Source organism: Wolffia australiana, chromosome 16, assembly GCF_029677425.1.
Source record: "Wolffia australiana isolate 7733 chromosome 16, ASM2967742v1".
Classification (NCBI taxonomy): Eukaryota; Viridiplantae; Streptophyta; class Magnoliopsida; order Alismatales; family Araceae; genus Wolffia; species Wolffia australiana.
Genome location: NC_135850.1, coordinates 1,700,729 through 1,714,902, shown reverse-complemented (window position 1 = coordinate 1,714,902; position 14,174 = coordinate 1,700,729). Strand labels below are relative to the sequence as shown.

Below are 14,174 nucleotides of genomic sequence, written 5' to 3'. Positions count from 1 at the left end.
CTCTATCTATCTATCTCCCAATGTATATATCTATGTAATATCCCTTTGTACCTCTCTCCATGTATCTATCCATCTCACTCCATCTCTCTGTACCTATCTCTCTAAGAATCTATCTGTATCTTTCTGCCTCAATCTCTCTATCTATCTATCTCCCAATCTATCTATCTATCTCTTTGTACCTCTCTCCATGTATCTATCCATCTCTCCCTATCTCTCTGTACCTATTTCTCTAAGAATCTATCTGTATCTCCCTGCTTCAATCTCTCTATCTCAATGCATATCTATCTATCTCTTTGTACACCTCTCCATGTATTTTATCCATCTCTCTCGATCTCTCTGTACCTATCACTCTAAGAATCTATCTGTATCTTTCTGCCTCAATCTCTCCATCTATCTATCTATCTCCCAACGTATCTATTTGTAATTATCTCTCCATGTATCTATGTCTCTCTCTATTTTGATGTCTCTATGTATCTACCCATTTGTACATATCTCCTCTCTATGCATATATTTAGCTATCTCCCAATGTATCTATCTATCTATCTCGTGAAGCCCAAGCAGGAAAGAACAGTACATGGCTCGGGATGCAGTCTCAATGGGGGATCAAAGGAGACAGAACATGATAGTTAGAGAGAGAAAGTCCTTTGAATGCTGAGCCAGAAAACTTGGATTTCAAAGTTGGCAGAAGAACGGTGGAGGAAAGTTCACACCACCCAGAAGACCACCCGCAGCCAACCGAAGAGAAAATAAAGCCTGAACGGCGAACAACTCTCTCCATCTCTATCTCTATCTCTATCTCAGCTTCAGAGGGGGGTCAAAGAGAGAGAAAAAGAGGAGGGTTAGAGAGAGAAAGGGAGACTGCCGCGAGAATGCGAGACGGCAGCCATGGGAAATCTCTCCTCTTTGAGATCTGCGCCTAGAACGAAGCAGTGCTTTCTCTTCTCCTCCTTGGCGACGTCTTCGCCGCCAAGAGAGCTAGTGCCCAAGGGAGTGAACCTCCACGGGCCGCCTCGTATGCTCTCGTCCTTAAAAGCTTGAAGAGGAGGAGGAGATGTTTTCGCCACGGCGACGGTGTCCGCGGGCTTTCTTGAACGGTTTTTGCCTCTGTGCATATGTCTCTCGCAGTACTTAGACTCTGGGAAAGCTTCTTTGGAACAGCGCCATTTCTTGCCGTCAGTCCTGCGGCATCTACCTGGCTCTGGGTCCTCCGTCTTCCTCCCCAGGCCCATCTGAAAGCAACCCCATCCCAGCACTGCCAAGAGACATGTTGGTTTTTAGACATAGAAGAAGAAGCAAAGGAAAAAGATTTAAATAGAGTTACTTGGCAGAAAGATAAGGGAGACAAAGAAGGAGATGGTGAGTGAAGAAGTAGAAAGCAGAGCATGTCCCGGCACTGCCAAGTGACATGTTGGTTTTAAGACACATGAGAAAAACAAGCATGACGAAGAAATACGAGAGGGGAGCGGAAGAAAGTGAGGAAAAAGATGAAAATAGAGTTACTTTGCAGAAAGATAAGGGAGATAAAGAAAGTAAAGAAGAAGCTAGAGAAAGCTGGAAGGAGAATAAAGCAGAAGATGGCGTAGAAGAGAATGAAGAAGTAGAAACCAGAGCATGTCCCAGCACTGTCAAGGCACTAGTTGGATTTTAGACCCATGGGAAGAACAAGAATGATGAAGATATATAAGAGGGGAGCTGAAGAAGAAGAAGAAGAGGAAAACTATGAAAATAGAGTTACTTGGCGGAAAGATAAGGGAGACAAAGAAAGTAAAGATGAAGCTAGAGAAATCTGTATGGTGAATAAACCAGAAGATGGTGTAGAAGAATAAGGAGAAGTAGAGACCACAGTTTGCGAGAAGAAGAAGAAGAGTATGCAATAAGTTAAGAAGCTATATAAATTAGATGAATGTGGAGGAAGTAGAAGAAAGAGTCAGTTCTAAGACGCTAGAAGATGTTAGAAGACGCAAGATTTAGTTAGAAGTTCGAAGAATCAATAAATGAAGAAGCTAGAGAAAGTACAAAGTTAGAAGTTCAAAGAATCTGTAAATGAAGGAGCTCGAGAAAGTCCAAAGTTAGAAGTTCGAAGAATCTGCAAATGAAGAACCTCGAGAAAGCAAAAAGTTAGAAGAAACTGTAGAAGGAGAACTTAAGAGACAGAGACAAGAAAGATGAAGCTGCAGAAGAAGCTGAGAGAAAGCAACAAGTTATAAGAAACTCCATAAGACGAAGCCAGAGAAAGTTGGAATAAACTAGAAGAAGTTTGAAGACGCTGGAGAAACCTAGAACTTAAACAAAGCCGCAGAAAAAGAAGCTACGGAGAGTAAGAAGAAGCTAGAGAAAGTTAGAATAAACTAGATGAAGATAGAAGAAGGTGGAGAAACGTAGAAGTTAGAGGGACCGCAGAAAAAGAAGCTACAGAGAGTAAGAAGAAGCGAGAGAAAGTTAGAATAAACTAGAAGAAGTTTGAAGAAGCTGCAGAAACCTAGAACTTAGAAGGAGCCACAGAAAAAGAAGCTACAAAGAGCAAGAAGAAGCCAGAGAAAATTGGAATAAACTAGAAGAAGTTTGAAGAAGCTGGAGAAAGGAGCCGCAGAAAAAGAAGCTACAGAGAGCAAGAAGAAGCCAGAGAAAGTTAGAATGAACTAGAAGAAGTCTGAAGAAGCTGGAGAAACCTAGAGCTCAGAAGGAACCGCTGAAAAAGAAGCTACAGAGAGTAAGAACAAGCCAGAGAAAGTTAGAATAAAACTAAAAGAAGTTAGAAGAACCTGGAGAAAGGAGCCGCAGAGAAAGAAGCTACAGAGAGTAAGAAGAAGCTTGAGAAAGTTTGAATAAACTAAAAGAATTTAGAAAAACCTGAAGTAACCAAGAACTTAGAAGGAGCCGCAGAAAATGAAGCTACAGAGAGCAAGAAGAAGCTAGAAAAACCAGGAAAAAAATAGAGAATCTGCATTAAAAGAAGCTTAGAAAAAGCTAGAAGAATCAGGAAGAAGAAGGAAGAAAACACAGAAGCTGATTGAATAGAGGTCAGGAGAAGCAAGAAGAAGTGAGCTTACTTGAGGGGTGGTGGGGGAAGATCTGAGAAGGAGGGGGAGGTTCAAGGAAGAAGCTCCGCCGGAGAGGGAGGATAAGCTCGGCGGGGATGGCAGCGCCGGCCGCCATGTACTTGAAAATAAGCGCCTGGTTCTCCAACTCCTGCCACTGACTCACCGTGAACGGGCCCATCATCTCTCTACTCTCTATTCTCTACTCTCTACGCAGAAAGCCGACCCACTTAGAAGAAGAGTAGGAGATAAGCGAAGAAGCCCTCCGCATATATTATATAGTGGAGACTGGAGAGTACTTATCCTGTATTTTAAAAGTTTCCGTGCAGAGAGGGGCCAGTCAATAGAGAGCTGCGGAATCTTCTGCCAGAGACGGGTAGAGAGAGAGATGGGCAGAGAGTAGAGAGTAGAGAGTAGAGAGAGAGATGAAGACTGGACAGTGTTATATACTAGCAAGTGTCAGATGTCAGCTAGTGCAGGTGATACTGCCACCTGAACACCGTCTGCTCTTATTATTATGAGCCAGTCGCAGGCGGCGGCAGAGGCGGTGCCAGAGCTCGAGGAAGAAGGAGAGCTGCTCCTGTCTAAGCTGCTGTTCCCCCTGCCCCTGTCTCTGCGGAAATCTATAAACTATATTGGCCTGGGTGAAATCCGTAAGCCCTGGTTAACCCCCCCCCCCCCCATAAGATAGCCCGTCTCTCTCTCCTCCCCCTTTATCTCTCTCTGTAGATTGTGCTGCCCCTGTGATGTCGGACCCGACACTGGGGCGTGTCATTGTAATGAAATCCGTAAACTATATTGCCTTGGGTGAAATCCGTAACCCGTGGTAAACCCCCCAGAAAACCCATCTCTCTCTCCTCCCGCTTATCTCTCTCTCTAGATTGTGCTGCCCGTGTGATGTCGGACCCGACACTGGGGCGTGTCATTGTAATGAAATCTATAAACTATATTGGTTTGGGTGAAATCCGTAAGCCGTGGTAAACCCACCCCTCCCACCCGAGATAACCCATCTCTCTCTCCTCCCGCTTATCTCTCTCTCTAGATTGTGCTGCCGTGTCATGTCGGATCCGACACTGGGGCGTGTCATTATAGTGAAATCCATTAACTATATTGGCTTGGGTGAAATGCGTAAGATGTGGTAAACCCCCCCCCTCCAAGATAACCCATCTCTCTCTCCTCCCGCTTATCTCTCTCTCTAGATTGTGCTGCCGGTGTGATGTCGGACCCGACACTGGGGCGTGTCATTGTAACAGTATCTGCCCTTGCGGGTCTCGATATGGTGCAAACTCTCTCTCTCTCTCTAGACTATTACTGGAGTGAGTCTCATATTTATTGTAGTCTCTCTCTCTCTTTCTAGATTATAATACGCATATGTTTGTATCTTCTCTTATTCGTTTTTATCTTCTCTTGTGGGTCTCGAGTCTCAGTTCGCTGCAAAGTATTTCTCTCTCTAGACATGTATCTCTCTCTCTCTAAACTATATTACCCATATGTAACTCGACAAAAGAACGCGTCATTCAATCAGCATCTGCTATTGGGGTTCTCGATACGGTGTGGGTCATTTCACTAATCACCCATATCGATATTCACCCATCTCCCTCTAGACCGTTTCTCTAGCCACCCATATATGAATCCCCCCATCTCTCTCTCTAGATCATAAAGTGTCATTGTGCAGACCATTTCTCTAACCACCCATCTACTATCCAAGCATGTCTCTCTCTAGACTATAAAGTATTATTGTGCTAACCGTTTCTCTAAACACCCATCTGTATCCAACCATGTCTCTCTCTAGACTATGAGTTACCATTGCGCTGAACCTTTCTCGAACTATCCATATCTGTATCCACCCATCTCTCTCTCCAAATTATGAAGTGAGCTGACCGTTTCTCTGACCACCCATATCCGTATCCAACCATGTCTCTCTCTAGATTATAATCTGTACATACCATTCCCCTAACAAGCCATATCTGTATCCACCCATTTCTCTCACTAGATTATAATCTGTGCATACCATTCCCCAAACAAGCCATATCTGTGTCCACCCATCTCTCTCTCTAGTTTATAATCTGTGCATACCATTCCCCTAACAAGCCATACCTGTATCCACCCATCTCTCTACATCTCTAGATTATGATCGGTGCATACCATTCCCCTAACAAGCCATATCTGTATCCACCCTTCTCTCTCTCTAGATTATAATCTGTGCAGACCATCGCTCTTACAACCCATTTCTGCATCCACCCATCTCTCTCTCTACATTATGATGTGTTGACATGCATCAGAAGGATGCCCTGGCGGGTCTCGAAACGGCGCTGAACGTTTCTCTCTCCAGCTATCTCTCTCTCTAAAACATGCTGCGCGTCATATGCATCAGCCTCTGGCGCTGTGGGTCTCGAAACGGTGCATGTGATGGCTCGCATATTTAATGGCCATGGGGCAAAAATAATAAATGAGAGCTTGGCGAGCATGATTGAATTGAAGGCAGTGCCCACATGGAAGTATCCTGTCAGAAAGATGGATACACAGGGCCCTAGGGAGATTTCTAGAGAGAGAGATAGATAAATGTAGAGAGAGAAGTAGCCCATGAGTCTGGAGACCTCTCTTACAATGCGGGGAAGAGCTATCTGGTTGTTTCCCGGCGATATTCGGTGACCGTTTTGTAGTACTCTTCTTCGCCGTATAATCGCCTGCAAGTAGAGAGAGAGCATTAAAGTTCACTTTATATGAAAAAATATATGTACCCCAAGGCCCTACTGTGTCGTCATCCGTCGTACGTCCCAACGGTGTATGTACAAATATAGTTCCGGATCGTCCCGGAAGTGGACGAGGGATGGGAAAGAACGAATTTCATCCTGTCCGACATCCAGAGTAAGTTCAGGGACGAAGGACGAGACAGTTTTTCGTCCAACTATAAAAACCATCCCGTCCAATCATACCGGGGCAGTTTTTTGTCCCGTCCAGCCCTCCCAGGACGAATTTTCGTCCCGGACGAAAAAAACCCATTTTATATTTTTAATATATTAATACAGATTTTTCTATGTTTTTTAGGGGAAATATGGAGGAGAGAGAATACAAATGGACATATGTATCAATTAATTCTGGGCGGCATCCGTTTGCGCGCGCGAAAAAATACAGGGACATTGATGCAAATTGTCATATCAAGGCCACGTGGCGAGATCTCAAGAGTCGGATGTGAATCCGGCAGTTTTTCGTCCACATCCGTCCGTCCATCGTCCAAGACCTCCGGACGGACGGTTTTTTTGTCCCACGGGACAAAAACTGTCCCGTCCGGTAGTCCTCGCGACAAATTTTCATCCCGAAATTCGTCCGTATCCTCGGACAGGACGATATTTTCGTCCCGAGACGAAAAAATCGTCCCGTCTGTGTCCCTCAACTATATGTACAAAGTCAATTACGTCATCAATGACCGTCATCCGGCCCAGATGACGGATTGAGATGGAAGGGACTGATGACTGAATGGTGACAATAAAAATATGGACGGATGAAAGTCGAGACAACAACAAACCGTCGGAGCCGATGAATCTTTCTATCATCGTCCAAGCCGATGAATGGGTCTGATGATAAAATGTAGACGATGAATGTCAAGACCACAATAAATCATCTGAGATGAAGGCTGAGATGGCGGCCATTCAATCATTTGTATCATCCAATCTAATAACTGAATGGGACTGATGATTGAAAGGTGACAATGATGAAATGTAGACGGATGAAAGTCGAGACAACAAAACGTCGGAGCCGATGAATCTTTCTATCATCATCCAAGCCGATGAATGGGACTGATGATAAAATGTAGACGATGAATGTCGAGACAACAACAAATCATCTGAGCAGAAGGCTGAGATGGCGGCCATCCAATCATTTGTATCATCCAATCTAATGACTGAATGGAACTGATGATTGAATGGTGACGATGATGAAATGTGGACGGATGAAAGTCGAGATGACAGCAAATCATTGGAGCTGATCACTGAGAAGACGGCCATTAAATCATTTCTAACATCATCCAAGCCAATGAATGGGACTGATGATAAAATGTTGACGATGAATGTCGAGACGACAACAAATCATCTGAGGATAAAGCTGAGATGGCGGCCATTCAATCATTTCTATCATCCAATCTAATAACTGAATGGGACTTACGATTGAATGTGAACGATGAATGTCAAGACAATACCAAATCATCTGAGCCGAAGGCTGAGATGGCAGCCATTCAATCATTTGTATCATCCAATCTAATGACTGAATGGGACTGATATTTGAATGGTGACGATGATGAAAGTCGAGACGACAGCAAATACTCTGAACCGATTTCTAAGCAGGTGGCCATCAGTCATTTCTATCATTGAATCCAATGACTGAATGGGATTGACGACCGAACGGTGATGTTGATGAAATGTGGACGGATGACAAAGAAGACTACACCAAATCCTCTGAACTGATGACGGAGCAGGCCGTCATTCAGTCATGTCCAATCTGTTGTTCTCCTCCTATCCCTGTTACCAGTTCTATCTAATGGGCCTAATAAGTGAGCAGAATGAATGGGCAGATTAGGTACTGTCAGGTGGCAGGCCCAATAAATCCCATAAAAGCAGTTTCTAATATGCAGTTTTTTTTGGCTGAATGATCTATTGCAAAAACACACAATGGATCATAATCAATCATGAGGAAGGTGATTTTTAAGATGGATGATGATTGAACAGACCTGTCTGATTGATCCATCGAGTTTCATCGAGTTTCATCATCCATCAATCAATGATGCATCAAAACACAATAGACCGATCTGACTGATCCAATGCAAAATATGATTGATTGCAAACCCTAGCAGAGCATGTGGAAGCAGGGAGTAAGGAGAGAAAGGAATGAAGGAGATTACGCGAGATCGGCATTGGAAGAACACTTAATTACGGCCCTGCCCTCCGGAAACTCAAAGCAAGAATGGTGGACGATCATCTCCTTCAATGTGTGCTTAGAGCTCTTTATGTCATTGTCCCATAATATGCACTGCACCAGCAAAGAAAATAGGTTAACGAGAAAACTGGTCAATATTGGATGAACCTCTTCATCCGCCACTAACCTTCCTAACATACTCTCTTTTGACTTGCTCCCAAGAGGACTTGCCTGCGGCGCTGAAAACCGAGGCGTTCCACATCGCTCCCCTTGCCACCATGACCGACGCTGCCCCTGGAACAACGGAAAGGCATCTCTCTCAGCAGTAGACAAACCGATATTAAATTTTGAGTATGTAATTTTCAAAAGTTTGACTGTGGTAGGACAGCAGTTGAGCACATTCTCAGTAGAGAAAGAAGAAAAGATCAGCACCTGTAGCCTGTTTGATCCTTCCAAAGTCCTCATACTCAAACACATCACCATTGGCGATAACTGGAATGGATAATGCATCAGCAACAGCTGCAATTTCGCTCCACTGGGCAGGATATCGGGGTCTATCTGCAACTTTTCTACGGAGAAAATAAATTTAAGAATCCATGAAGGGTTAAATGACAATGTTGAATTCGTCAACCAAACTCATCTGCAGAAACCTCGATAATAACGATGATGAGTTGCCATTGTCCTCTCTAGCTGCAGGCATATGACAATGATGATGATGAAAGTTTTCATGATCAACATCATCCTAATTGCAGGCAAATGACAAGGACGATGTTGACTAATCATTGTCATCTAGGGTTCCGCAATCATCGTACGTCGCGTCAGGGGCACCAGAATCATTGACAACGGCATAAGGGTTGACACTTTTAATCATTGGGTGGCGAAGAGATGATGTGATGAGTTCACCGGTGGACTTGACATCTTGGATGAAGGGGACCCTAGGATTTGTGATGTGATCATTTGGATGACCCCAATGACAAGTATTAGAATATTTTTTAAAAGTTGTACCGTTTGGAGAGAGAGAGAATGGCCACGGCGGCAGTGACAGCAATGGTGGCTGCAGCAGCAAGAGATAAGCAAAAGGGATGGAATGAGAAAGAGAGAGAGAGAGAGAGAGAGAGCTGGAGAGAGAAAGAGAAAGCATGAGTGAGACATCTCTAGAGAGAGAGAGAGCAGGAGAGAGAAAGAGAAAGCAGGAGTGAGACATCCGTAGAGAGAGAGAGAAAGAGAGCAGGAGAGAGAAAGAGAAAGCAGGAGTGAGACATCTGTAGAGAGAGAGAGAGAGCAGGAGAGAGAAAGAGAAAGCAGGAGTGAGACAACTGGCGAGAGAGAAAGTGGGAGAGACAGCACGAGAGATACAGAGTGGGGGAGAGAGCAGGGGAGATAGCTGGAGAGACAGAGCTGGAAAGAGTGAGAAAGATGATGACTGTTGATAACATCACCAAGCCCTATTGACATGATTGTTTTTTAAAGAAAGAGGCACACCTCCCATGAACAGCCAGAGCAGAGACACCGGTCTTCTCAATCCGACGAGCAAGTTCGACAGTCTCTTGAGTGTTCTCAAGAAGTCTAATCTTACAGGTCACTGGAAGGTCAAGGTTCCTCCTAAGGGTGGTCAAAATCTGCACGGGAGGTGTCAAAGAAGCTTAAAGAAGATTGTTCAAATGGAAACGATTAAACTGTTGGAGCATGATCACTACATCATGAATGAGTTCTGGTTTAGTCAACAATGCCGCACCCATTCCTCCGCTCAGAGAGAAGGATCTTGGGCAACCCATGTTGATATCTATGGCCATAACATCCTCATGCCTGAAGAATCAAAACATCAATTGGATAATCAGATAAAGATATAAATAAACTATATAGGAAAACTGAAAGATCGTTACACTCACAGCATTTGAGCAACAGTGAGAGCTCTCACAGCATTAGATGTGCCCATCTGAAAGACTACTCTGCTCTTTTCCTCAGGGCAAGTCCTGAAAACGACATCATTCGTCCCCTTCTCAACAAAATCGGTGGTTCCAAGAAGGTCTGGTTAGACAATGAAGAATGAGTTATGTGGCTGGACTGTTATGATGGAACGGAATAATGCTCATGCTCACAATACACTTAGAGATGATAACATGCAAAGGTGACAAGCAAGACTCTGATACAAACCCCAATTGTAAGTAAATTTAATCATTTTCTCCATTGGGATGTCCATCATTTACCCAAGAGGTGTATTTTGGTCATTTCCCTTTAAATAGTGAAACTCTCCATACAGGCGGGCAGGAAAAACTTCGAAGTATTGACGTGAAGTAGTTCTCCCCCTCGGCAAAGTCCATCTTTCCGCATCCCTTCTCAGGGCAAAGTCCATCCTGGTAGCATCTCTTCTCTCTAGGCAACGTCTACTCCACCTAGTCTCCTCCAGCAACGTCCATCCTGCCAGCACCTCTTCTCTAAAGGCAATGTCCACTCCATCATAGCTCTCTCTACAAATTCTTCAAAAAAAAAAAGCGTTCTCTACAATGACAACGACTCTGCGATACTCATCCCTCGTCTCCCGTCTCCCTCTCCCTTCCTCTTTCCCCAAGGTATGAACACAGGTCGTATCAGACTCAATGACTGTGACTGATTTCAACCAGCAGAAAAAATATTATTTCGAGAAAATGTGATATTAATTACAACATAATTCCAGAGTCAAAACACAAGTTCACAGTCGTTTTTCACCAGCAAAAAAGCCAAAGTGAATTCACATAGCAAAGATTTGAAATGTATTTATTGAACAGCTCAATGCAAGAGAAGTGACTAATGCAATTGTGAAGATCAGTTGAGTAGTATGAGTTAGAAGTGACTAATGCAATTGTGAAGATCAGTTGAGTAGTATGAGTTAGAAGTGACTAATGCAATTGTGAAGATCAGTTGAGTAGTATGAGTTAGAATGTATGATGAAATCTTTCTTCAAAAAAAGATATACGATGAAATGTGAATAAGTCATTTACCAAGAAAAGCTCTGATGAAGACCAGATCACCTCAAGTGTTAGACATAGGCTTCTACAGTGTACCCTCTCTGTCGTCGTAACCCAGTATTGGTCGTTAGTGAACCGGCCCAAGCTGGTTCAATGTTGTTTCCTTTCTTTTGTCACCTATTCTGGCCCATTATCACTGACCCATAATGCACCCAAACTTTGTAACTGGTATTAATTTTAGACCCTAATTCAAGATAAGAAAGGCTATTTTTATTCCAAACCCTAAAGAGTCTCAAGAGCAGCCGCTAATAATAACATCAGCTGCTAAACCTAACTAAAATATTGTTTGTGAGCTGATATCCATAAATTTATGGAGGGAACTTTTGTAGTTGGAGGGAGCCTGATACGAATCTCCCTAAAAATCCAATCAAATAGTGACGAACGGAGAGAGAAAAAAATTCTTCAGTTAGCACAAAGAAATTCCAGTAGGCCTGAGTCTATGCCCAGAGACGAATTCCAACAATTGAAAAGTGACTTAGTTTAGAAGAACGATAGAGGAACAATAGGAGAATAACACAGACGTGACCTTGCCAGAGAGCTCATCGGATCAGCTGTCCAGTCGGCTCCCCGCCAATAAGGTAATAGTAGCCTAATACTTGTTGAGGGTTATTTCCCCCATATTTGTAGAATTTGTAATCCGCCCTCCATAAGGCCCAAAAATCATGACATGTGGCCTCCTCAAGTATCTTTTGGGAAGGTTTGTCTCGGAGTCCTGGTGAGCTCCATGGCTGGCCAGTAAGGCCAGCAACTCACATGCGGACAGGTTCCTCCTACATGTTTGTCACACAAAGCATGACAGTTGGGGTCAATTTGGCAAGAAAGGGAGAAGATGAAAGGGAGCAGAAACACAGAGGAGACAACCGACAGTAAGGGAGATGATCCCTAAAAGAGGGCTGCCATTACAAGAGATACTCCCTTTGGTACAGGTGTTAATCTGGCTGTATCACCCCTATCTATCTGAAATGTTCTCTTTTCTCTCTCTATCCATCTATTATTCTTCTTTTCTTCATAAACTACCTTATTTGAGAAAGACCTACATCAACGTCTCTATCAGTTTTACCTTTAGAGCCAAAAAGGGCTGGAACAGTACTTGGCGGCCTCACCAATGAAGGAGATTAGGCTCTACAAAGGTCCACATTAAAGGGGTAAATTAGCGCCACCAAGAATGCCATAGGCCTATTAATACATGGGAGGCCAAATGAGCCGATGCGGGCCATAGCAGATGGACCTGACCTAACAGGGTAAAGCAGATTAAGAAACCATGAAGCCCAATAACAATGCATCAGCACATTTGGGAAAGGACTGATAGAGAAGCTGTAAGAAATAGAAGGACCCATTCAGTTTAAAATAGATGGGTATTCTCTAGAAGGTTTAATAATTAAGCTTAAAGGTAACTGACGAGAGTTTAAGTAGGGGTTCAGGATGCACTTCGAAATTGATAACACAGCCATTTTTGAGGTCATGATAAAAAATGGGCATTCTTCTAAATGGAATGGTGTGCAAAATTTCTATCATGTTGGTGACCTCAAATTCGAAATTGATAAGACAGCTATTATTGAGGTCATGACAGAAAATGGGCATTCGTCTACATGGAATGGTATGTATGGAAGGGTACAAATTTTGCACCCAAGCGGTAACCACGTCCAGTCTTTTCTTACCTCTGAATTTGATGTCACCAACATGTTTCTAGGAATGTCTTAGCTCAATTATGTGGTTTGAATCAAATGCTGTGGGATCTCTGAATTTTGAAGTGTCGAGTGGGTGAACAGTTGGACACTTTGAATCTGCTTCAACATGTCTTTCAATTCTTCCAGGAACTCCCAAAATTCCTCTAGAATGCTTTTCATTTCTACCTGCCTCATCTCTGCCAAGAACATGGCTCAGATACCAATGATACTATCCCGCATGCTACCTTCCTCCTAATATATAACTTGTCAACGAGAATCCTTATGCCCATGTTTCCATTGAAATCATTTTATCAAGATCGTAAAAGCGTTTCCCAGACTTGTGTGCCAACTCAGTGTCGCATGTCTGTCGTGGAACAACAGAACTTAAATGCACCAAAACGAGAATGGGGCATAAAATAGGAGAATACACCAATTTCACTCAGTCCCTAAAACAATTTAAAAGCATAGACCAGACTTTAGATATTGAAAAACTAATGTGCATGACGGCCTCGGCACAAATATACATTCGATTCACAAGTTCTCTGAGTTTAGACGTGTGTAATGCATATTTTATTTCCTTTATATTCATTAATGAGCATGGGGTATTAATTTGGCGACCAGCATATCTTAGTGAAATAGAATCGATCAAATTTGACGACGGGTGAACAGAGAAACAAGAGAAGACAGGTATTGTGTCGGAATACTATGAGCACTGCCGCATTTGAGAATATTTAAACCATTTACGCTATCATTGTTCGTAAAACGTTTTCAACAAAAAATTCCGCCTACAGATTTTACATTGTTGAGCTCAACTATCCAAGCTGAAGTGGTAAAAAATAAAGCAAGAAAATAATAAAAACGACGCGAAACAATCGAGAACCATCAAAGACCTTTCAAATTGCAAAACATAATAGCAAGCAACGTGACACATAAGAAACGCAAAGGAGGATGGGCGGGGAGAGGCCAGCTTACCGTTCTCACGGCGCACACATTTCAACATCTTGTGGTCAATAATCTCCTCGCCATAGGTAATATCCGCGCCATAATCCGCAGCCAAGAGCCTAAACGGCAGAGTCCCCTACAAAAAACGACAAAAAAAACCCCAAATTTCGCCGATCTTCCGAATCAAACAAAACTCAAACAGAGTTCGAAAGGGATCGATTACTCACCACACGGACCATGGGAGCGAGGATGTGCTTGTTCCTGTAGTCCACTTCCATCCTGCGCGAACTTCTCCTCGCCAATTCGCTGTGAGGGTGACAACTAACAACTGCTCTCGCTCGAGGATTCGCCATGGAAGTACCCCTAGCTCTTATTGGCCGACTGCCTCACTCTTCAGTTTGTGGGCTGACAGTTGGCCCATTGATTTTATTTGAATGGACGGCCCGGCCCATATTCGCTGCTTTTAGGCCCGTCGAGAAAGAGGCCCAATTGTCTTTATGATCACGTGAATCACGTCGGGCACCGACCAGTCTATCTTTCTCTCTCTTATGATTTTGTGAATTTACGTTTGAGAAAGGACTACTAGTCTCTCTCTCTCCTATGTCCCTTTCCTT

General features: G+C 43.4%; 2 protein-coding genes across 7 annotated transcripts; both read right to left on the bottom strand.

The window, feature by feature from the left end:
• Positions 1–639: 639 nt before the first annotated feature.
• LOC144713944 (growth-regulating factor 1-like) lies at positions 640–3,311 on the bottom strand. Its single transcript, XM_078588687.1, has 2 exons — positions 3,051–3,311; positions 640–1,252 (listed from the first exon to the last, which is right to left on the bottom strand). The coding sequence occupies exons 1-2, from the start codon at positions 3,220–3,222 to the stop codon at positions 840–842; spliced, it is 585 nt and encodes a 194-aa protein (XP_078444813.1). The 5' UTR covers positions 3,223–3,311; the 3' UTR covers positions 640–839.
• Positions 3,312–5,481: 2,170 nt separating this feature from the next.
• LOC144713688 (Aldolase-type TIM barrel family protein) lies at positions 5,482–13,930 on the bottom strand. 6 transcript variants are annotated; one of them, XR_013584118.1, is made up of 10 exons: positions 13,788–13,930; positions 13,591–13,696; positions 9,836–9,974; positions 9,644–9,752; positions 9,429–9,565; positions 8,952–9,000; positions 8,379–8,510; positions 8,134–8,240; positions 7,933–8,060; positions 5,482–5,725 (listed from the first exon to the last, which is right to left on the bottom strand). XR_013584118.1 is itself a non-coding variant. In XM_078588355.1 (10 exons), exons 1-10 carry the CDS (start codon positions 13,911–13,913, stop codon positions 5,659–5,661), a joined length of 1,056 nt encoding a protein of 351 aa, XP_078444481.1. In that variant the 5' UTR covers positions 13,914–13,930; the 3' UTR covers positions 5,482–5,658. The 6 variants fall into 6 exon arrangements, 5 of the variants coding, with proteins under 5 accessions (XP_078444481.1, XP_078444482.1, XP_078444480.1 ...); XM_078588355.1 differs by having other exon boundaries at positions 8,178–8,240; XM_078588356.1 differs by having other exon boundaries at positions 8,178–8,240; positions 8,379–8,504.
• Positions 13,931–14,174: the final 244 nt, after the last annotated feature.

Excerpts from the sequence above, each read along its gene's own strand:
- LOC144713944 (XM_078588687.1), bottom strand. The coding sequence starts at position 3,222 with ATGATGGGCCCGTTCACGGTGAGTCAGTGGCAGGAGTTGGAGAACCAG. Across the intron at positions 1,253-3,050 it reads CTTCCCCCACCACCCCTCAA|TGCTGGGATGGGGTTGCTTT; the intron begins GTAAGCTCACTT and ends GTCTCTTGGCAG.
- LOC144713688 (XM_078588355.1), bottom strand. The coding sequence starts at position 13,913 with ATGGCGAATCCTCGAGCGAGAGCAGTTGTTAGTTGTCACCCTCACAGC. Across the intron at positions 13,697-13,787 it reads TCGCTCCCATGGTCCGTGTG|GGGACTCTGCCGTTTAGGCT; the intron begins GTGAGTAATCGA and ends CGTTTTTTGTAG. Across the intron at positions 5,726-7,932 it reads TCTTCCAATGCCGATCTCGC|GCGATTATACGGCGAAGAAG; the intron begins GTAATCTCCTTC and ends CTCTACTTGCAG.